Below are 22070 nucleotides of genomic sequence, written 5' to 3'. Positions count from 1 at the left end.
GGGGGTGTTGTGTTTGTATATGATACAGACATTTTTCAGTATAAGCAAAACTTTAATCGTTTTCTCACTCTCACTCTAAAATAATTTATATATGTTTGAGTATATTTTTGTATGAAACAAACATTCTTAGGTTCTCAAAAGAAATATTAGGTGCTTGTGTTACTCATTTTCTCACTCTAACGAAAATTTTGAGTTTAAATTTTCGTAAATGTGAGTTCTTATGAGCGGTGATTCTGTGGCAGTTTATTGAATTTGGAACCGAGGGAAGCATTTTTGTGCTCAAAGCGTGCTTGGATCATCTGAATCGGCACGAGACGGAGTCGAAGAATGCGCCGTTGGAGAAGGTGGTCGCGTCGATTTTCAGATATCTCCTGGAAAGACCGAATTTCAGTACTGTGTTTTGCGAGTCTCTGAGGAATTCAGAGATCAGTGAAGGAATCCTAGATAATTTCTCTAATGTATTGCATCTGTCGGTGCCTGAGAAAATTTGTATTGGTCTCGCATTGTCTGATTCTGAAAACTCTGATATCAGGATATGTGGTAAGCTTCAATTGTTAAGTTCAGGTCTTTTGTTGAATCGAGTTGTTTCTTTAATTTTTTTTTAGATTGTTTCCGTTTTGTTTCAAGTATCTTCTAAGGTTTCCGCTTGCTTAAGTATTGAATTCAGCTATTTTTTAATTTGTAGGCAAGAACTTTTGCGTTGCTCAGATTGAGGAATTGTGTGCCAATCCCGTTAATCTGAATTCTGAGCAAATTTTAAGTATCGTCATGTTCCTCCAGCAATCCGAGGGCCTTGCAAAGCTTGTAGATGCATTTATGCAGATGTTATCTTTGGTGCAGCTGAAAGATGTATCGACGTTTGTTTTAACTCCTTTGCTTTCAGATGAACAACGTGATGCCCAATTTTTGAGGTATTGCTTCTGCTATTATCTTGGTTGTCATTCTACTCGAGTTTATTGCCTGTTGGGTATAAGAGTATTTTTCATTTGTCTTTATTTGTTTATCATCCTAAAATATATGATATACTGTCTGTTAAGACTTTCTTATTTTTTGCTACAGGAACATGGATTTGTTACATGGAAGCGAAGAAAATGATTTTGATGCTATTTTGGCTGAAATGGAGAAGGAAATGAGCATGGGAGATATTATGAAGGAACTAGGTTATGGTTGTACGGTTGATGCATCCCAGTGCAAGGAGATTTTGTCCCTCTTTTTACCACTCACTGAGGTTACTATTTCTAAGATATTGGGCACAATTGCCTGCACTCATGCTGACCTTGAGGACAACCAGAATACATTATCAACATTCAGCATGGCGCTTGGTTGCAACACTTCGTCTGATCTGCCTTTGTTGAATAGTTGGAATATTGATGTCCTTATAGATACAATCCAGCAACTCGTAAGTATTATTCTTCTTATAGTGGTTTACTTCTTAAACTGGGAACTGGGAAGCTTTGACTTTGTGAAGTGAATCACATGCTTATTTCCTAAGTTTGCTGCTGACTGCAGGCGCCAAATACTAACTGGGTAAAGGTTATTGAAAATTTGGATCACGAGGGATTCTACATTCCTAATCAGGAGGCATTCTCGTTCTTCATGTCTGTATATAAGCGTGTGTGCCAGGTATGTCTCATAATAGTAAATAGTTTCATTTATGTACATTGTCAATCAATACAAGAATTTAAAACTTTGATCCATGGTGGTTATGAGTCCATTGGTTTGAGTTGTGCAGGAGCCATTCCCGCTCCATGCTATTTGTGGGTCTGTTTGGAAAAATACTGAGGGTCAACTGTCATTTCTTAAATATGCTGTAACATCACCACCTGAAGTATTTAGCTTCACCCACTCCGTTAGACAGCTGGTACGATTCTACATTTATGCCATTTTTCTCATTTAATCTTTGTTAGAGAAGTATATAGTTACGAACAACCGTTACACTTTCAGGCATATATTGATTCGCTGCATGGGCATAAGCTTCAAGTTGGACCTGCAAATCATGCATGGTTATGCCTTGACCTCTTGGATGTATTGTGTCAACTAGCGGAGAGGGGTCATGCTTCTACTGTTCGATCAATGGTCCAATATCCCCTTCAACACTGTCCTGAAGTGCTGCTCCTTGGGATGGCGCATATAAATGTACTTTTACCTTTATTTCTCTACCACGCTTTGGAAGCTTCATCTTTTAATCTTTCGCCAGTCAAGTACTTTGTTTTTTATTGTTAATTTGGATTGTCCATTGCAGACTGCATATAACCTGCTGCAACACGAAGTGTCTGTTACTGTTTTCCCTATGATACTAAAGAATGGCCTGGATAGTGATATGACTCTTCATCTCTGGCATGTAAATACCTATTTGGTATTGCGGGGATTTGTCGAGGCTCACAAGAGTGATTTAGATGTCATTACAAAAATACTGGATATCTGCCAAGAGAAAAAGGTAGCTGTAGTTCAGAATAATCTAGTCATTCATATCCATTTCTGCGTGCTAATTGCAGTTCATTTCCTTTATGGTCCTGCAAACCATGGACTATGGCAGTTATAAGATCCTGATTCTTCTTATTTTGGCTTTCGTGTTCTATTTCTCCCTTTTTGCTGATACCCATTGTCGTACTTCTTGCAGATTCTGTCATCTATCCTGTTCTTATTTTGGCTTTAGTATTTTATTTCTCCCTTTTTGCTGATACCCATTGTCGTACTTCTTCTTGCAGATTCTGTCATCTGTGCTAGATCTGGCTCCATCTTCCTTTAGTATCAAGTTGGCAGCCCTTGCTTCGAGAAAGGAGCTTGTTGACCTTGAGAAATGGTTGGTCAGTAATTTGAGTACTTATAAAGATGTTTTCTTTGAGGTAATTTTGAACTGGCCCTTGCCCAACTGTAGTATTTACATCGCAAACATTGCATATTGGTTTTTTACATAAAAGTCGTAAATAATGGACACCATGAGTTTACAAGCTACTGCAACTTCTCAGGAGTGCCTCAAGTTCTTAAAGGAGATTCAGTTTGGTGGATCACATGATTTTTCTGCCAGGCCTTTCCAACATTCTGGTGCCATCTCTAACCTTTATGCAGATGCTACTACTACCTTCTTGAAGGTTATTTTTCTGAAACTTGTTCGTTTTCTGTTCCCCCTCTTCAAGTGTGTGGGCAGTAGATTCATCTTCTGCATTTTGACTATAGGTCCTTAAAGCTCATGTCGGATTGATTACTTCTAGCCAACTTTCTGAAGAACTAGAAAGGTTGCGTGTAACAATAGTGGACTCTAATCCAAGGCTACAGAATGGTGGAACCACAGAGTCATCAACTGATGGATATGCAGAGGATATCGAAGCTGAAGCCAATTCTTATTTCCACCAAATGTTTTCTGCACAGTTGACTATTGATGCGATGGTACAAATGCTAGCCCGATTTAAGGAATCTTCTGTAAAGAGGTATGACATTTGTTATGTTTTACCAAGTTGTTCCGATTTTTTACCTGATTTTCTTGATGTCACCTAACAGTGTCATAATAATCTTCTCAATAATTAACAGACGTATTATTTCACAAACTTACAGGGAGAATTTAATTTTTGAGTGCATGATTGCTAATCTGTTTGAGGAGTACAGATTCTTCCCCAAGTATCCTGAAAGGCAATTGAAAATTGCTGCGATTCTTTTTGGTAGGTCTTGGAATTGCTGCGATTCTTTTTGGTAGGTCTTGGAATTGCTGCTTGGATGGTTAAATGTTTCAAGAATTAATTTTATGGTTAAATTGATCCTGTGGTTTGGTTTATAGTTTTGTTTAACTTAAAAATCAATGAAGTAGAAAGTTATTTTTGTCCAAAACAAAAGAAATCATTTTTATTTAGCAGCTGTGGCAATAAATGAGGAGTGGTTTGACATTTAACTTTTTAAGGTATCTGAAATGCGTATCTTCCGTGTATAGTATGTGAAGATGAAACTATGGTCATCTGATAGTTTTTTATTTAAAGAGATCAACAATTTTTGAGTTGTACGTGCCATGAAAAACTATTTGACACCTTGCCTTTCGCTTGATCATCGAATTGGCTGTGAAAGTTTGAACTTCTCTTAGCTTTATGTATGCATAAAAGTTGACATTTGTGCTTTTGTTTCCTGTTATAGTTTTCGCCATCAGATTTATGTTCCAGTAGATTGTTCTTTCAAACAAATTCCATTTCTATATGTTAAGTGTCATTGTATCTTTTGTGTTATTGTATAATTTTGTTGTCTTATCCTGGTGTTTTTAATTTTTTAGGCTCTGTTATCAAGAACCAGCTTGTAACTCATCTTACACTTGGGATCGCTCTTCGTGCTGTTCTGGATGCATTGCGCAAACCTGCAGATTCAAAAGTTTGTACCATCTCTTATCAACTTTCATTTATTCAATTTTTGTTGGTATAGTATTGCTTATGTTCTCGCTTACTTTCTACATGCAGATGTTTGTGTTTGGGACTAAAGCCTTGGAGCAGTTTGTGGATCGTATGATCGAGTGGCCACAGTACTGCAATCATATCTTACAGATTTCCCATCTGCGCAATACCCATTCGGAGCTAGTCGCTTTCATTGAACAGGCTCTTGCTAGGATTTCATCGACCCATTCAGAATCTGAAGGGGGCAACCAGGCTTCTGCCGCTTATCACCATGGCCCCACTCAAGTTACCTCTGGGAATGTGGATGTAAGTTGTGAAGCATGTTCTTTTCCTTGTGGCATGCATGTAAATTTATTGCTAAGTAGGCACAAGTGGGGTTATTACATTGAATTTTATTAGTTTTTCACACTTGCATTTTGTTTCTGCTTTGAAGTTTTATATATTCGGTGAGACACACGTCTTTGAGGCACGGGTGCCGTTATGTTTGAGACTTGAGCCTTTTTTCTTTTTTCATTCAAATCTATAGATTCACTTGTGCCTATATCTCCTGTTTTACATAATTTTTTAATCTTTTACACACCTGGCCTCACTGGTGTTAAAAGACTTAATATGCGATTTAGCTTCTCAAAACACATGAATAGTATCTTTCATGCAGGTATTTCTTTTGGGAATACATAGAAATTTTATTAGTCAAATATTTTTTTTGTATATTATTTACATATCATTCAAATGATGCCATTGCATGCGCTACCATAACCAAATTCAATTTTGCCAAATCTCTTTTATTAGTCATCCTGCCAGCCAATGCATCCTTTTTTTCCTCTTTGTAGAGCCATAGAACAATTTTTCTGCTCAAGGATCTTTTGTTTTCATCCTAGGATAGCTTTACATCTTATGATTTGGAGCTTAGGTTCAACGATGGTGTTTAAGCTTCTTTAAATGTAAAATAGCTCGTTAAATATAAGTGGATTTGAATAGGAAAAAAAAATTCACGTTTAGCAAAACACGAGATATCAATGAAATGCACCGCTTTATGCTTGGTATTTTTGCAGTTGAATGGTCCTGGTGCTATACATTCGGGGCAGCAACTCTCTTCTCCTGTGCAACTTCAAGAGAGACATGAAAGCTCTTATGATGACCGTCATAGAGCCTCTGTGACTTCATCGAATGATATCAAACCACTTTTATCTTCTGTTGGGCAAGCTTCAGGTGTTTCTGTTGGTGAAGCCTCTGGCACCCAGAAAGTAAGCCCCTTTATTATTATTTTTATTATTTTTTTGCGATAAACTAGGTGCTCTCATATCCAATTATAGCCCTTAAGTGACCTAGCCTTCATTTCATTGTAAAATTACAGTTGCAAAGTGCAGTCACTGCTCCACCAATGCTTTCTTCTTCTCCTGGTTTTGTTCGTCCTTCGCGAGGAGTTACTTCCACAAGTAATTTTCTTTCTTTCTTTGGTTTTTTTTTTTTTTTTTTTTTTCATCGTGCCTGCAACAACTTGTCAATTTGTGCCTGGGTACATTGCTTACAATCCATCTTTTACAGGGTTTGGGTCTGCTCTGAATATTGAAACATTAGTTGCTGCTGCTGAAAAGAGAGAGACTCCTATTGAGGTACTTTGGTACATGAGTTTTATAGGTCCTTCGAAATTGGTATTAGTGGTTTTTTGTTTTTTTGTTTTTCAGTAGACGGTTTTTCTAGCAGCCTAATATTTTAATTGCTTCTCAAAGATTGTGTGATTTGTTAATGCATAGTCCCCCCACCCTCATCCCTACCCCCTTAATATTTTATTTGTGATGCTAGACTTATGCATAAAAGATCACACTTACATGTGAAAAATGATATAATGGCATTTATTTGAGACTTGACATTATAATTTATTTGGACAACTCTTTGAAGATATTGAAGGTTCCTAGTGAAACAATTGACCAGTCTGCATATGATCACATACTTTGGGAGCCCACTTGGTGCTCACCCATTGACAATCGTTGGGACACTGTACATGGCTGTAAAAATGTCCGTTTAATATTTGATATTGGTTGCTTTCTCAATGTAGGATTAATCCCTAGTACTTCTGTTTTCAGGCTCCGGCATCCGAGGCGCAGGACAAGATATCATTCATAATCAACAACATTTCGGTTGCTAATATTGAAGCTAAAGCTAAGGAATTTACTGAAATACTGAAGGAACAATACTATCCATGGTTTGCACAATATATGGTTATGAAAAGGTCAGACTCTCTTTAAAAATAAGTTACTCTTTCTATTAAATTTTTATAAAGAAATCTATGGGTGCGTTTGGAATTGTTTTTTAGTTGTTTTCAAAAATGTTTCTGCACGTCTTTTGAGGCACAAAAACGAAAACGGTCTATAAATTGCGTTTGTTTAATAAAAGTTTTGAAAACGGAAACGAAAATAAAAAATAATGAGAATGATTTTTGTGAAGAAGGTAGAAAACGATTGAAAGTTGTTTTTCCTTTTCCGTTTTCATTTTCTAGTACTTATCAACAATGTTATATTAAATAATTAATTATTAATTACTAATTATATTATATATTAATTAATAATTAATAAATAGATACTTAATAACTAATAAATAGATAGTAATTACTTAATTATTAATTAAATATTAATTTATTACTACTAAGTTTTTAATTTTATTAATAAAATAATAAATAATATAGCTATTAATTATTTAGTTTAAGATTAATTGTCAAAAATTAATTATATAACATATTAACAATAAAACAAGTAATAATAGGTTATTAAATAAATAATAAATAATTAATATATCAATCATATATCATGTTAATTATAATCTATTAATTAGTAAATAGTTGGTAAATAAAAAATAAATAGTAATTACTCAATTAATAATTAATATTAAATTATAATTATCAATATGTAATATATTAATCAATAATAATAATTGATAATTAGTAAATAATCATTATAAAAAGAATAATTTCCAAAAATTGATCATGTGATATATCAAATAATAGATTATTAAATAAACATTAGTAATTAATTAACTAATTATTTAATTACGTAACTAAAAGTTAATAATTTAAGTAGTAAAAGAAATATTAATAAATTATGTATATACTAATTATGTTTCTTAATACACTAATTAATTACTTATAATCTAATAAATATGAGTACATTACTAACATAGTAATTACTATTTTTTAATTATTTCGCATATTTATTTATTATATATATAGTTTAATTACTAATGTACTCATTAATGATAATTTAGCTATTATTATTATATTATTAATGTATTAATTTTTATTTGCTAAATAATTATCAATTATTAATTACTTAATATATTAATTTAAGATTATTAATTACATGTACTCAAAATAAACATAAATGTAACCAAACACAATTTCACTTTTTTATCATACTCAAACCAATCTCTTGAAAGACCACCCAACGTAATTTCAGAATCGGTTCCAGAATGATTTTCAAAACAATCTCATTTTCATTTTTGTATAAAAAACAAAACCATTTTGAAAGCATTACCAAACGGCCCTTTGTTTCTTATATCTATAAACAAAACAAAGGTGTTGCTTTCTGAAAATCAATGTCTGTGTTGAAGATACGTCTCTTTAGAGTTAAGGCATGCCTAAACTCTAGTAGTCATTATATATGCAATATGTAGCTTAATTTGGGCTTGGTTTAGCTGGTCATAGACATAATAAATTGTTTGAAAATTCCAAAATTCTTGGTTTGTTATGCTAGGAAGAATTTTCAATTAGACGATTACGACAATAGAACAAAGAACCTCTCTTTTCAAGTAGAGACAGAGTACTATTATATTGTGACTTGCCTAATAGAGCTGTAGTATTTCAATATCTGTATCGATTCTAGCAATTACCCTTGAATACTGCATCCCAAGACATAATCCTTCAATACCATATGACAGAGCAAGTATCGAGCCGAATTTTCATGATTTGTACTTGAAGTTCCTGGACAAAGTTAATTCAAGGGCTTTGAATAAGGAGATTGTCCAAGCCACCTACGAGAACTGCAAGGTTATGTTTTAGAACCATGTTATTTTTGCATTTTGGATATAATATTAATACCCTAATTGATGAATCTAACATCTCTGCATTCTTTCAGGTTCTCTTGGGATCAGAGCTTATAAAATCAAGTTCTGAAGAACGTTCATTATTGAAGAATTTGGGTAGCTGGCTAGGGAAGTTAACAATTGGAAGGAATCAAGTCTTACGGGCTCGTGAAATAGATCCCAAATCTTTGATTGTAGAGGTATTTGTTTTCCCAGTTTTAAAATCAATCCTTAGTTTGTCTTCTTGTATCTGGTCTGGCCGTGTTTTGTTCATGTGGATTAAACCAGTACGCCATGTTTTCTCTCTTCACAGGCATATGAGAAGGGGCTGATGATTGCTGTAATACCATTTACGTCAAAGGTATTTGTTGTTTTGGTGTTGCTTTTGCTTATACAGATTTTGAGTCTGAATTTGGTTGCTGAAGGATTTATGCTTAATTTACTTGCAGGTCTTAGAGCCATGCCAAAGCAGTTTAGCATATCAACCACCCAATCCCTGGACAATGGGCATTCTTGGATTACTTGCTGAGATTTATTCAATGCCAAACTTGAAAATGAACCTGAAATTTGACATTGAGGTGCATTTCTCTTTTTCAATGTCTGATCTATCATTTATTTTCATCTGTATGTTTTTGTTTTTGTGTGAGTGTTAGATGTGTAAATGCCAGTGCGCGTGTCTATTTTCTCAAGTTGGTCGGTACGATTTTACTCTATTGTTTTACCCTTTCAGGTTCTATTCAAGAACCTTGGTGTCGATCTGAAGGAGATAACGCCGACTTCTCTTCTTAAGGATCGCAAGAGAGAAATAGAAGGCAACCCTGATTTTTCGAATAAAGATGTTGGAGCATCCCAATCCCAGATGGTTGCTGAAGTCAAATCAGGGATAATGTCTCCACTAAATCAAGTTGAGCTACCACTTGAGGTCGCTCCATCATCTAACTCTGGAGGGCATACGCATATATTATCACAGGTTGGTTTTGCTTGGTAGTTCTTTTGCCAATTACTTCTTTTCCCACCCCATCCTCTTCCGTCATTTTTTTTTCTTCACCACTGGGCTAATATCTTTTTAAAAAAAAAAAAAATTCCTGGACTAGTATGCTGCACCTCTTCATCTGTCATCTGCTACATTGATGGAGGATGAGAAGCTGGCAGCTTTAGGCTTAACTGATCAGCTACCTTCTGCGCAAGGATTGCTACAAGCTACTCCATCCCAGTCACCATTTTCTGTTAATCAAGTGCGATTTTGAACCCTGCTCCTTTCGCTCCTCTTTGTTGTTGGATGGATTGATTAGCTTAATAATTAAAACTTAATCATGTCCATCCTTTTGCTTTTTCTCTTCTGTTTGCAGCTTCCTGCAGCAATACCTAACATTGGAACTCACGTAATTATCAACCAGAAGCTTAATGGACTTGGCTTACACTTGCATTTTCAGAGGTGCCGTGATGATCCTTTTCTCAAGTTCTTTAGGATATTGGTTAATTACTTTGTTGTTAACACTTAGGTTGGGTGTACTTTATAGAATCGTTCCAATGGCAATGGATAGAGCTATCAAAGAAATAGTGTCAGGAATTGTTCAGCGCAGTGTTTCTATAGCCACTCAAACGACTAAGGAGCTTGTTTTGAAGGTTCGTGTTTCATCTTTGTTTACCGAATTCACTCCTTGTTTTGTGTTGGTTCCCTATTGTTTAAATTACGTTTCTCACGCCTGTTTGTTTTTGAGATCGTCACGTCCATGTCATGGTTCTTCATATCAGTGGACTCTATTGCAATCTGCAGTACGCTCACAGTACGTTTTAACATATTATAGCGCCACTCTGATTAATCATATTGTTAGGATTATGCCTTGGAATTGGATGAGACGCGCATATTTAATGCAGCACATTTGATGGTTGCAAGTCTGGCGGGAAGTCTAGCTCACGTAACCTGCAAGGTTCTTTTCTTATAGTTTAGGAATTTTTTTATTTTATTTCTGTTTTTTGTTAGGGTTATTTGGATTGAGTTATGATTAGCTTTATTCTTTCACTAATTTGCTTCTATTTCTTTGGTGTTTAATAATATTCTGCTTCCTTTATTTTCTTACAGGAACCCTTGCGAACTTCAATATTGAGTCACCTAAGAAATTTATTTCAGAGTTTGAATCTCGCAAGTGATATTCTTGAACAAGCCGTTCAAATTATTACCAATGATAATCTGGATCTTGGTTGTGCTGTCATTGAACAGGCTGCTACCGATAAGGTTGGCTTAATATATATTTATAGTTTGTTTATATCAGTTTTTATTAGTCATTTTTATATGGAAGAGCTATATGGGCTTGGACTTGGGCATTGAAATTTTATTTCTTGCAACTTTCTATTGAAGGTATTTTACAATTTATTTTGTGGCAAGATAGGAAATGGGTTTCCTTTTCGTTGAGAGTACAAAACTGTAAAGCAATATTCCTATCAAACATTTTATAAATGAAGGTGATGTCTAGAAAAAGTGGTGTTAAAAGACAAGTTGCTGTTGGAACCGTTTTTCTAACTTCTCAACTTATGCAAAGTGAGAAATATCAAGTACGAAGCTAGTTATTTTATACCCAAGTTAACAAAGGATGTCGGTGAAAGCTGGTGATCTTTCGGACATGGAAGTATCTTTAGAGATTTACTTATTGCTATCTCAAATCCTTGTGAAGTAGCTTCTACTAGTGCTATTTCTTTTGTGTCAAATTACAGATTTCCAATGTTAGCATTGCCCCTAGATTGTCGATAATTATAGTTAAACCTAAGCTTTTGAGTTGTTAGTTTATTGAAAGTCTCCTCACCCCTCTGCTTTTCCAAATTTACGTTCTATTTGTTAATGCCTTAGTAGTTAATACTTTATAACTTTTCTAGGAGCTATATAATAAACTGATTTCACCTGTTCATGTATTCTCATTGTCTCTGTGTGCTGATTGCGGGTGTATGTATAGGCAATACAAACAATTGATGGAGAAATAACTCAACAACTTTCATTGAGAAGGAAGCATAGAGAAGGGGTGGGCCCTACCTTTTTTGATGCTAGCATGTATACACAAGGATCTATGGGTGTGGTGCCTGAGGCCCTCCGGCCTAAACCGGGTCACTTGTCCAATAATCATCGTGTATATGAGGTTGACCCTTGCTGACTTGTGTACTTGGTTATTCCTTTATTAGGAATCACATCTTATTATTGTGTTTTGTATTCCATTTGTGGTTTCTAGGACTTTGTCCGGCTTCCTTTGCAAAATCAATCTAGCCAGATTGCTTCAGCTTCATCTGCCAATGCTGGTCTTGCTGGTGCTTATGCATCTGCTTCTGCACAGCTTAACCCGGCTTACTCGCCTGCACCTGTGAATGCTGGATTTGAAGCCGTCTCTCGTCCGCTAGATGAGGCAATTGATTCTACTTCGGCCCTGCATCTCAGGTTTGTAATATCCATTTTCTTTTCCTCCTCTCTCTAAAGCATTCTCCCTGAATTCACAACGTGGGCTTTGTGTGTCTCTTTCTAATGCATCGCACAAAACTTTTTCTCTCATTATTTCTTTCCTTTTTCCTTTTTTCACTTCTTTTAATACATTAGTTACTTAATTTTGGAATTCTCAGTGCTTCCTCAATGCATTCTGGGGTGGCTGATGGTGTTACTCAACATAGTTCTGAAAATGATCCTCCTGTTGGTTCATTTGCTTCTGCTGTTCCAGCGCCTGAGTTGCATCCAGTGGATTCTTCTGATGCCGTTAAGGTTATACAAGTTCAAACTTAGGCTTCTTTTCTAATTCTTAAATTCAATTTGTTAAATAGGCTCGTTTTTCTATTTCTTTAGGAACCTGGAGCCTCATTACCATTGCCTTCACCTGCTGCTGCTGCTGCTGAGCGTCTTGGAAGTAGCATCTCAGAACCTTCATTCAGCACAAGGGACGCATTGGATAAATACCAGATTGTTTCTCAAAAGGTAGCATTGGTTTTGTCCTATTTTGTTCTTTTATTTATTTGTTTATTCATTGATGTATTTATTCATTTCAGTGGTTCTTTGTTTGCTTCTTCTCACAATTAATTGTACATTGTGAGTGGCCATTTTTCCTTGAAGAATGAGAGGGAGGGTATGTTGTTTGTAGTTTTATGTGTTTGTGTCAAACAAGCTGGGAAATATAGTTTTCCCAATTTGCCTTAGCTTCCATTCTCTCTTTTGTATGGGGCTTGGGTATGGTCTCCTGTAAATGCCTCGCATAGAATGGCTGGAGGGACTCGGTTCTTGTTACTTAAAAAAAGTTTGTTTTGTTTCAGCTGGAAGCGTTGGTGATTAATGATGGCAGAGAAGCAGAAATTCAGGTATTTTTCTTTCTTTCTAGTGTTAGTTACTGCATAAGATTATAAGTTTTGAACTCATGTTCGATCCGTATATTTCTTTCAGTTTGCTCTTAATCTGTATGGTTATATTGGTTTTTCTACGTAGCCTGTGCCTATGTTATATATGCGAGTATGCATTTTTCTTTTCCCTGAAAATGTGAGCATGCATATCTTGCATGAAGTGTGATTCTCATTTAAATAACCAATTTCTTGGAAACTTCTGTTAATAGGGAGTTGTAGCTGAAGTTCCTGAGATCATACTCAGATGTGTGAGTCGAGATGAGGCTGCTTTAGCTGTAGCTCAAAAGGTGAGTAGTACCTTTTGTACGTAAGTTTATTATTATTATTATTATTATTATTATTATTATTATTATTATTATTGTAGAATCATGTGTAATTACATAAATTACCTCTTTAGTTTTTTTATCCCTCTATCTTTAGAAACTGCAAAGTATCCTCGGAATTTGACAAGCTTGGTACAATTTCGTCACCCGCTCAATTTGTGGAAGATAAAACAAGGGGGAAAAACAAAAATCCTTATTTAGACTGAGTGTATTTCTAAAACTAATATTTTTTTCTTGAGAAAAATTTCTGAAATATTTTCAGCATTTTAAAAACATAAAATTCTAGATTTTTCTTTAATATTTTATGTTTTCTTTTTAGTTTTTTTTAATGTTCAAAATATTTTTCATGAACTGTCTTTTTGCCCTTTTCTCATTAACAACTTGTTTATGGATGAAACGAAATAAGTTTTTTAAATCCAAAAGATACCTTCATAGTTCATAGTTTCAAGAAAGAGAGATAAACGGAGAAACTGTTTAAACTTGAAGTCATATAATGTAAGGGTAAACTGTACACGAGTTTGATTGCTCTTGGAATTTTCTTGTGATGATCAGGCATCTGTTTTGTTTATCCCTTCCGGTAAACACATTCACAGTCATATGTTTGATCTCGTCACTTGTTAAGGTTTTTCCAACTCTTGGTACAGGTTTTCAAGGGGTTGTACGAGAATGCATCAAACCCTGTGCATGTTGGTGCTCATCTTGCAATTCTGACTGCTATTCGTGATGTTTGCAAGCTAGCTGTTAAGGAGCTTACTAGTTGGGTATGCTCTTGGACTTCAACCATGTTTTGTCAATTATTTGAGTTCATCTCTGAGTCTCTTTCAAGATGGTTTTTCAGTTTCTTTTGTTCATCCATGTTAGACTATTTCTATTAACCCTTCAGTTTTGGTCTGATAAATTCTCGAGATTTTATGAATTTCTGCTAGTTTGATAAGATTGTTAATAATAATTTTGCTTTCATGCCTTAAAGTATTATAAGATTCGGTAATCTGGTTGTAGTAACAGATGTTATCCAAATATTTTCAAGGTGTTTGGTTTCATATTTTGTCATTATAACCTATGACTTTGCAACTTCTTACAGGTTATATATTCAGATGAAGAGCGGAAGTTTAACAAAGATATCACTGTTGGCCTTATTCACAGTGAATTGCTAAATCTTGCAGAGTATAATGTGCATATGGCAAAACTTATTGATGGAGGCAGGAATAGTATGTAAAAGGATTCTGTTATGATTCAGTTTTAGTTTTAGTGGGTTTTTTTTCTTTCTTTCCTGAATGGAACTGTTTTAGTGCATTTAAGACAACTAATAACTGCATCAATTCCGCAGAAGCTGCGACTGAGTTTTCTATATCTCTTCTTCAAACCTTGGCTGTAGAAGAATCTAAAGTAATTTCAGAGCTTCATAATCTTGTAGATGCATTAGCAAAGGTTTGTGCTTGTTTAGCTTCCATGGAAAAAGCACTTCATTTTTTTTCGCTGCAAAAAAATGCACTTAATGGTGATGTATAGAAGAAGTTCCTTACTCAGTCTGATATGCAGCTTGCTTCGAAACCTGGGTATCCCGAGTCACTGCAGCAGTTGGTTGAGATGATCAAGAATCCTACTGCCAATGTGGCTGCTGCTTCTGGCGTTAATGTTGGAAAAGAAGACAAGGCCAGACAATCTAGAGACAAAAAAGTAAGTGGAGATGTCTTGGTGTATTATGATTTTATGCTCTATTTAAATGTTCATCTGATTCAATACCATATTGTTCTTGAAGCAGACTCCTGGTGTCTCCGTTAGTAAGGAAGACTTAAGTAATGTAGAGTCCCTTGAACCAGATCCTACCGGTTTCCGTGAGCAGGTATCATGATCCTATATTTACTCATAAGTATCTGAAATAGGCCTTTTGAAATGAAGATTGATTATGTAACCTCTGGTGGAAACTGAATTTTGGATACTAAGATGAATAAGTAACAAGTAATTGAGGATAAAAGATGTTCTTGTAAGTTGTAGTATTTACCATTTCTGCCTTAAATTATTAAGAGTTTTATGCTTAAGAGTGTTATGCAGTTGGGAGCATTGGATTTTGTAAAAAGTTAGAAACCGGGATTTACATCAACATTTATAGAGGAGTATTTTCAGTAAGGGTGTATCAAAGCATAATTATTAATTATGCCAAAGTTAACACATTTTTTTGGACCCACTTTGAGCTCTGAGGATGTGGGTGTAGACAGTCCATAATGGAAAGATTAGAAGAGAGCCCATTATTTTGTAGTCTTTTTTTTTTTTTTTTTTTTTTTTTTTTTTTGACTAAACACCATGCTCTGAGAAATTCGTGAATGACTGGTTTTCTAATTGGGCGAGTACGTGGGATGGAGCTTTAGAACATTACAGTTCAGAGAGATGTACGGTTATCAGTACTGAAACAGGTTAATGCTTTGATATGCTTTTTCTGCATGTTGAGTTCGTCATCTGGTGCTTTCTTTTTGTGTAATTTTACAGGTTTCTATGCTGTTTGCGGAGTGGTATCGGATTTGTGAACTTCCTGGTGCAAATGATGCAGCTTGTACGAATTACATTCTACAGTTGCATCAAAATGGACTGTTGAAGGGGGATGAGACGACTGAGAGATTTTTCCGTCTCCTCACCGTGAGTCTTCTTACTTTTGTATTAGTGGTTTTGAATTGGATCGAGTTGTGAGACTATCCTTTTGTATTTATTTAGGAACTTTCTGTTGCGCATTGCCTATCTTCTGAGGTGATTAATTCAGGCACATTGCAAGCACCACTTCAAGTGCAGAGTTTATCCTTCCTTGCCATTGATATTTATGCAAAAATTGTCTTTTCAATTCTGAAGGTAAGCAGGCATTCGCCTTGTATGTATCCCTCGTTATTTATATTTTTTGTTGTTGGGAACCACTTTAATCCGAACTAATGGTTTTTATTTTATGGCAGGGGTCCACCAATAGACCATTCCTTCTGTCTAAGGTAAGTACAAATTGATTGGTTTAGTGCATACATGTCAAGATGGTATCAGTTGATATACATCTCTTCCGCAGATTCTAGCGGTGACTGTCAAATTCATTCAAAAAGATGCAGAGGAGAAGAAATCATCTTTTAATCCAAGGCCATATTTTAGATTGTTTATCAATTGGCTTATGGATCTTGGTTCGCTAGAACCCCTTGTGGATGGATCAAACTTTCAGGTTTGTACATGGCTTTGCTCGTTAAAATCATTTTTTTTTCATTGCTTACCTATCGTTCTTTATGTTAATTGAGTAATACTTTTTTGTCTACGCTGCAGATTTTGACAATCTTTGCAAATGCATTTCATGCTTTGCAGCCCCTTAAAGTTCCCTCATTCAGGTTTGTAGAATCTTTATTTATCTATTTATTTTTCTTGATAATGACCAATGGCACGAAATATTTGTTTTTGGTGTAATGTGTATAGTAGCTAGATGCCGGGAATTGCATAGAAAACAGATATTGACAGTCTTTCTAATTATACTTTCTGAATTATCTGATTGGTATGCTTTATCAGCTTTGCTTGGCTCGAGTTGGTGAGCCACAGGAGTTTCATGCCAAAAATGCTCACAGGAAACAATCAGAAGGGTTGGCCCCATATCCAACGGTTGCTGGTAGACTTGTTCCAATTCATGGAGCCATTTTTGAGGAATGCTGAACTTGGAGCTTCGGTATCTTTATTCAACTGTTGCCGTTTTGTGCAAACCATAATATGGTTTTCTCATATTTTATTTAATTATATCTTTGTTTTTTGCATGTATGTAGGTTCATTTTCTGTATAAAGGCACACTGAGGGTGTTGCTAGTGCTACTCCATGATTTCCCAGAGTTCTTGTGCGATTATCATTTTACCTTCTGTGATGTCATTCCTCCAAGCTGCATTCAAATGCGGAATATTATTCTCAGTGCATTTCCCCGTAATATGAGACTGCCAGATCCATCTACTCCTAATCTGAAGGTGACTGACAGTCCTATATTTTCACTTGGATTCAACTTTTCTTTTTGAATACCGCTTCTAAGGCCCTTGGGTTGTTTCCTTTGTAGATCGATTTGCTGGCAGAAATCAGCCAATCTCCTCGCATTCTTTCTGAGGTTGATGCAGCACTAAAGGCAAAACAGATGAAGAATGACGTAGATGAGTATCTCAAGGTATTTAATTTTTGCGCCAGATGGTTCATTTTAGTTTGGTGCAAATATCATGGAGTGATACTGCTTCCCTTATTTATGTTTTTACTTCTTTCTATCATGGCATTGCTTTCCGTGTTCACCCTCTCCTTCCTACTTCGTTTACCCATTACTCTTTTTCCTACTCTCTGTTTAAAGTTGCATTTTTATCCTCCATCTGTCTCCATACTTCTCATTTTCCCGTCAGCTTGCCTACCTATTGTTTTATGATCTTCTTTTGAAAATATATATATATATATATTTTTTTTTTTTCAGACAAGGCAGCAAGGCTCCCCATTTTTGAGTGATCTTAAACAGAAGTTGCTCCTTGCACCAAGTGAAGTTGCCACTGCCGGTACCCACTACAATGTACCCTTGATCAACTCCCTTGTGCTCTATGTTGGCATGCAGGTAATTTTTTTTTTTTTTTTATTACCTTTTTTAGAGTTAGTCCTCACTGATCTTATGGTACCTCTTACATTTCCAAATATTGTATTCCCGTTTTTTTTTTTATTGTAAGTGGTTTGTGATTAAGATTAGCGTGCACTTTCGATGATTTTGTTATTCCAAATTCTTAGGAGTGGTATACGTTGCGTTTATTGGAGATTTATTAGACTTGGAATTCTGTGATTTTATGTAGTTAATTTATTGGAGCATAGAAACTTTATCTTCTCTGATATCTCCAAACGAGCAAATATTTGGTGCTTATGGTCAAGCCTTGTTTGTTTTCCAGGCCATCCAACAGCTTCAATCTAGAAGTGCTCATGCACCATCCACCCCAGGTGCTCCACTGGCTGTATTTTTGGTGGGTGCTGCGTTGGATATTTTCCAGACTTTAATAATGGACCTCGATACCGAAGGCCGCTACCTTTTCCTAAATGCGGTCGCAAACCAACTCCGCTATCCAAATACTCACACACATTACTTTTCGTTCATCCTCCTTTACTTGTTTGCTGAGTCACACCAGGTGAAAATTTAGTATTATTGGATAATGTGCAGTGTTTACCTTTTTTCAATAATTCGGCCTCTTCTTTGATTGCTAACCAAGTATTGGCATGAGCAGGAAATTATCCAAGAGCAAATTACGAGAGTATTGTTGGAACGTCTGATTGTTAATCGGCCTCATCCATGGGGTCTTCTCATCACTTTTATTGAGCTTATAAAGGTACACCTCTCCCCTTAAAGACAAATTTTTCATTCCAATCATTTCTTGATTTTTGTTTAATCTTTTTTTTTTTAATTTAAAAAAAAAAAACAGAATCCCAGGTACAACTTTTGGAACCGAGGTTTCATAAGATGTGCACCAGAAATAGAAAAGCTCTTTGAGTCGGTCTCTCGATCTTGCGGTGGCCCGAAACCAGTGGATGAGAGTATGGTCTCGGGTTGGGCACCTGACAACGCACACTAGCTCGTCGGAGCAAGTCCATAATTTAAACCTGTCGAAGCATTTCTTCTCTCGTAATTTCCCTTTTTAGAAATGAAATTGTAAATACACAATGTATGGTAGTTGTATAATTTACTGTTCACGATCCATTTAGTTGTATTTACTAGTCTTGTAGATTTATGAAACTCGCTGTGTCAAACAAACATAACACACAGGTTCACTTTCCATTAGCTTGTTTAAGCTGTATATTTGACGTTCTAAATTCTAATGAAAGAGAAGATATTTTTATTTTTATTTGTTCTGACTCCCTAGTCAGTGGTAATTGGAATTGTCAATATCAGATTATGAAATCGTAATCTTGCTGAGTGATTACCAAAACTGGTGGAACCAAAAGTTGCAAAAACGATTCCTGAGACAACTAGTATTTGTTGTAATTTCTTGTCTTTTTTATTTTTTATTTTTTTTAAGAAAAGCTATTTGATATAATTCTTTCTAGTACAATGCATACGTAGAGACACTTGTAGACTAAGAGAGTCGGATTAGCTTAATCCATGACGAGTTCTTGGTGGCAAGTGTCTTGGAAGAAACTTTTGAAATTGCTGCTATTTTCTTAATGGTTTCTTGTCTCGCTTTTGCAGTCTTCTGATCTGCCTCGGCCTTGGTTGTGCTTATTCTCTTCTCTAACTTCTCTAATGCTTTGGCACGCTTCTTCTCAAGTTTTCTCTATCAAAGGGTCAAGAAAATTGAGTGTGAGACCAAATTAAAGAGTATGACATGGAATTATTGTTCCATAAAAAAATAGGAATTATTGTTCCCTAAGCAAAAAATAAGGAAAAAAAATTGGAATTATTGTTCCTCAAGTAAAAAAGAAAAAGAGTGCCACAAAAAAAGGAATAATCAGAACTTTCAATCAATCTCATACCTCAAATTTCTTCATCTCCTCCATAGCCTTGCTGATATGTTTGAGTTCCCATTTACTTATGACGCTTTCTTTTCTTTTTAACCTGTTAGGCATTGGTAAATAAGAAATTTCTTCCAAGAAAATTAGAGAAAATTTTCCAATAGTAATGGATTTCCTCACCTGTCCATAATCTCCATTTGTTTAGCCTTTCTCCAAGCTTCTATCTCAGCCTGAAGCTCCTGCTTATTCACTTCATCCAAAAATGTACTGTAGGGCTTTGGCCTTGTCATCAAGCTATGTCGTATAGCATCCGGACTTCCTTCATTGGATGCTTCATGCAAACTCTGCGTCGAAGCTTGGCCACTATACTCTTCAAGAACTGATAACGAATTGTCGAGAATTTCAGTCAGATCACCGATGAGGAGTTTATGTAGTGAATTTTCTTGCTAGTCTTAAGAGACAGAAAAACCTTTGGGACAGTTGTTTTGCTTTTGCATATTTGGGTGATAGAAATGGCCAAAATGTTTGGCGTGCTCCATTGAGTCATACTCATTCACTTCAACTCTGGAGTTTTTGACACCATTTGAGGCAGTGAAAAAGCTCTAACAATAGTCAAATCCAAATAAAAGCCTTTTAAACAACTTTATGTTACATAAAGAAACGGCATTCAATAACGAAAGAACCAGAATGTAGGGACTACACGTAAAGATTCAAATCATGTTACAAAATCTTGATCGTATTTTTCAAGTACATATTAAGATCGTAACAAAGAATTGTTCTTTGAACGTATAATATCATTCCATATTCTGTTAATCCACACGACCACGAATAAAAGAAACAAACACACATAATTCAACAGATTCAAACCCCAAAAAAGACCAAAGAAGTAAGTTCTTGAGAGAAAACCTGGTTCCTAGGAGTTGGTGATGACTCAATGGGAAGTTGAGTGAAGAATGTATCCGCCTTGTGAGAACATGTTGGAGAGCTCAACGGGCTTGTTGAGGCAGTGCTGCAAATGGGCGATGGAGATTCCGGCAAAACTTCCCTCAGAGAATTCATGTCCCAAGATGAGCAAGCCATGGAAGATTTACTCACATTCGATTTACGAGGGCCCTTGTGTTTGAAACAATCAATGGTGGGTTCCGTGGTCATCAAGATGGTCTTTTCGGTTTGTGTGAAACTTGTTCTTCTTTTGGTGATCATTTTTCTCGTCTGTGTTTTCTGAACCACGTGTGGGATAGAAGCAACTCAAAGTGATTTGTTTTTCTGAGTTAATCCCATAAATAGTCCCTAAAGTTTACCATCATTTTCACTTTGGTAGTTTATTTTTAAAACTATCTCACAGTTAATCGTTGAGACTTTATTTTATTTTAATTTTGATATTTCCGTCAATTAACTGTTAAATATTTAATAGAATCTGTGTTAAATTTAAGACCGAAATAAGAAATAACTAAAATTTAAGGACTATCTGTGTAAATTAACTTTTATTTTTTGTCTTATTTTAGTCTCTAAATTTTATATGTTTCTAATTTTAGTTCCTAATTTAGACAGATTCTGTCAAATATTTAACACCTAACTAACAGAATAACCAAAACTGAAACAAAATAAGACTTTAAAGACTAATTATGAGGTGTTTTAAAAGTCAGAGACCAAAGTAGATTGGTATTAAATTTCAGGGCCATTTGTAGGATTAATTCCTTTTTTTTTTAATTGTGAAACGTGGTTTTTTATATGGCTTAATGATTTTTCTGTCCTTTTTGTTTTTGGAGGAATTGATTATGCTTATATGGATTTTAGGCTATCAAATTTGTCTAATTATGAGTTGAAACGCTTGCCCCGAGGAAGCTCTAAATTTTGGTTTTTTTTTTAATCTTTTTTTTTTCTTTCTTGTTTAAACTTTGTAAATGTAACGATTATTATATTTTCAATGTGCCCATATTCAACGACTCTTGCAAGTAGAGTTTTGTTTTTTTGGAGTTAAATTCATAGACGTCCTTGAAGCTTCTTATCACTTCAAAAATTTGTTCTTGCACTGAAAGTTGTTCCAATTTAACTCCCATTATGTCTCAAATTTACTCCCTTGGTTATATTCTCTCTGTTGATTTTTTTTTAATTAGTAGCTAAGTAATAAAACAATCTAACAAATGCATTTCTTTACTTAAAAAGTTTAATCGATAAGGAAAAAGGTTTTTCCTAGAAGTTGGGTTGAATGATTTCAAGGACCATGAGGGGGGAAAAAGATTTCATTTTCATTTGGGATATTTTTGCTGCAAATAGTGTCGTTCTGGTTAATTTCTTTTCCGTCTAAATTTTCATAGAATTTAAGTTGAAAAAAATTTTTATACAATAATAATAATTTTGAAAAAGAGTTAAGGGAAGTAAGGCGGCACCTAGAAGGAAAGTTCACGAAGGCGAAACAGAAAGAATTCGTCAAAAAAAAAAAATTTAATGGAAATTCGCCAAAATTGTTGTAAGCTGTGGAGTTCCCATA

At 35.2% G+C, this 22070-nt stretch overlaps 1 protein-coding gene across 1 annotated transcript in view; it reads left to right on the top strand.

The window, feature by feature from the left end:
* LOC21404621 (CCR4-NOT transcription complex subunit 1) overlaps window positions 1-18975 on the top strand; it is a 19446-nt gene extending 471 nt beyond the window's left edge. The window contains exons 2-51 of the mRNA XM_024177187.1: window positions 243-540; window positions 686-911; window positions 1060-1399; window positions 1510-1623; window positions 1733-1861; window positions 1945-2136; window positions 2243-2437; window positions 2709-2846; window positions 2970-3092; window positions 3178-3428; window positions 3553-3656; window positions 4253-4347; window positions 4434-4673; window positions 5420-5611; window positions 5722-5803; window positions 5913-5980; window positions 6452-6597; window positions 8298-8406; window positions 8495-8641; window positions 8755-8802; window positions 8891-9019; window positions 9172-9411; window positions 9536-9676; window positions 9791-9876; window positions 9962-10067; window positions 10277-10372; window positions 10525-10677; window positions 11390-11569; window positions 11660-11862; window positions 12042-12177; window positions 12259-12387; window positions 12720-12764; window positions 13013-13090; window positions 13771-13887; window positions 14208-14334; window positions 14454-14554; window positions 14666-14803; window positions 14889-14969; window positions 15611-15757; window positions 15833-15964; window positions 16063-16095; window positions 16167-16313; window positions 16412-16473; window positions 16649-16802; window positions 16897-17088; window positions 17175-17279; window positions 17571-17705; window positions 18028-18261; window positions 18358-18459; window positions 18553-18975. Coding sequence (XP_024032955.1) covers window positions 243-540; window positions 686-911; window positions 1060-1399; window positions 1510-1623; window positions 1733-1861; window positions 1945-2136; window positions 2243-2437; window positions 2709-2846; window positions 2970-3092; window positions 3178-3428; window positions 3553-3656; window positions 4253-4347; window positions 4434-4673; window positions 5420-5611; window positions 5722-5803; window positions 5913-5980; window positions 6452-6597; window positions 8298-8406; window positions 8495-8641; window positions 8755-8802; window positions 8891-9019; window positions 9172-9411; window positions 9536-9676; window positions 9791-9876; window positions 9962-10067; window positions 10277-10372; window positions 10525-10677; window positions 11390-11569; window positions 11660-11862; window positions 12042-12177; window positions 12259-12387; window positions 12720-12764; window positions 13013-13090; window positions 13771-13887; window positions 14208-14334; window positions 14454-14554; window positions 14666-14803; window positions 14889-14969; window positions 15611-15757; window positions 15833-15964; window positions 16063-16095; window positions 16167-16313; window positions 16412-16473; window positions 16649-16802; window positions 16897-17088; window positions 17175-17279; window positions 17571-17705; window positions 18028-18261; window positions 18358-18459; window positions 18553-18702 — 7116 coding nt within the window. The 3' untranslated portion in view covers window positions 18703-18975. The remainder of the gene's footprint in view (window positions 1-242; window positions 541-685; window positions 912-1059; window positions 1400-1509; window positions 1624-1732; window positions 1862-1944; window positions 2137-2242; window positions 2438-2708; window positions 2847-2969; window positions 3093-3177; window positions 3429-3552; window positions 3657-4252; window positions 4348-4433; window positions 4674-5419; window positions 5612-5721; window positions 5804-5912; window positions 5981-6451; window positions 6598-8297; window positions 8407-8494; window positions 8642-8754; window positions 8803-8890; window positions 9020-9171; window positions 9412-9535; window positions 9677-9790; window positions 9877-9961; window positions 10068-10276; window positions 10373-10524; window positions 10678-11389; window positions 11570-11659; window positions 11863-12041; window positions 12178-12258; window positions 12388-12719; window positions 12765-13012; window positions 13091-13770; window positions 13888-14207; window positions 14335-14453; window positions 14555-14665; window positions 14804-14888; window positions 14970-15610; window positions 15758-15832; window positions 15965-16062; window positions 16096-16166; window positions 16314-16411; window positions 16474-16648; window positions 16803-16896; window positions 17089-17174; window positions 17280-17570; window positions 17706-18027; window positions 18262-18357; window positions 18460-18552) is intronic.
* Window positions 18976-22070: the final 3095 nt, after the last annotated feature.

This window comes from Morus notabilis, unplaced genomic scaffold (assembly GCF_000414095.1).
Source record: "Morus notabilis unplaced genomic scaffold, ASM41409v2 Scaffold1009, whole genome shotgun sequence".
Taxonomy (NCBI): Eukaryota; Viridiplantae; Streptophyta; class Magnoliopsida; order Rosales; family Moraceae; genus Morus; species Morus notabilis.
The sequence above is the reverse complement of the archived record's forward strand: the minus strand, read 5'-3'. Positions and strand labels throughout refer to the sequence as shown.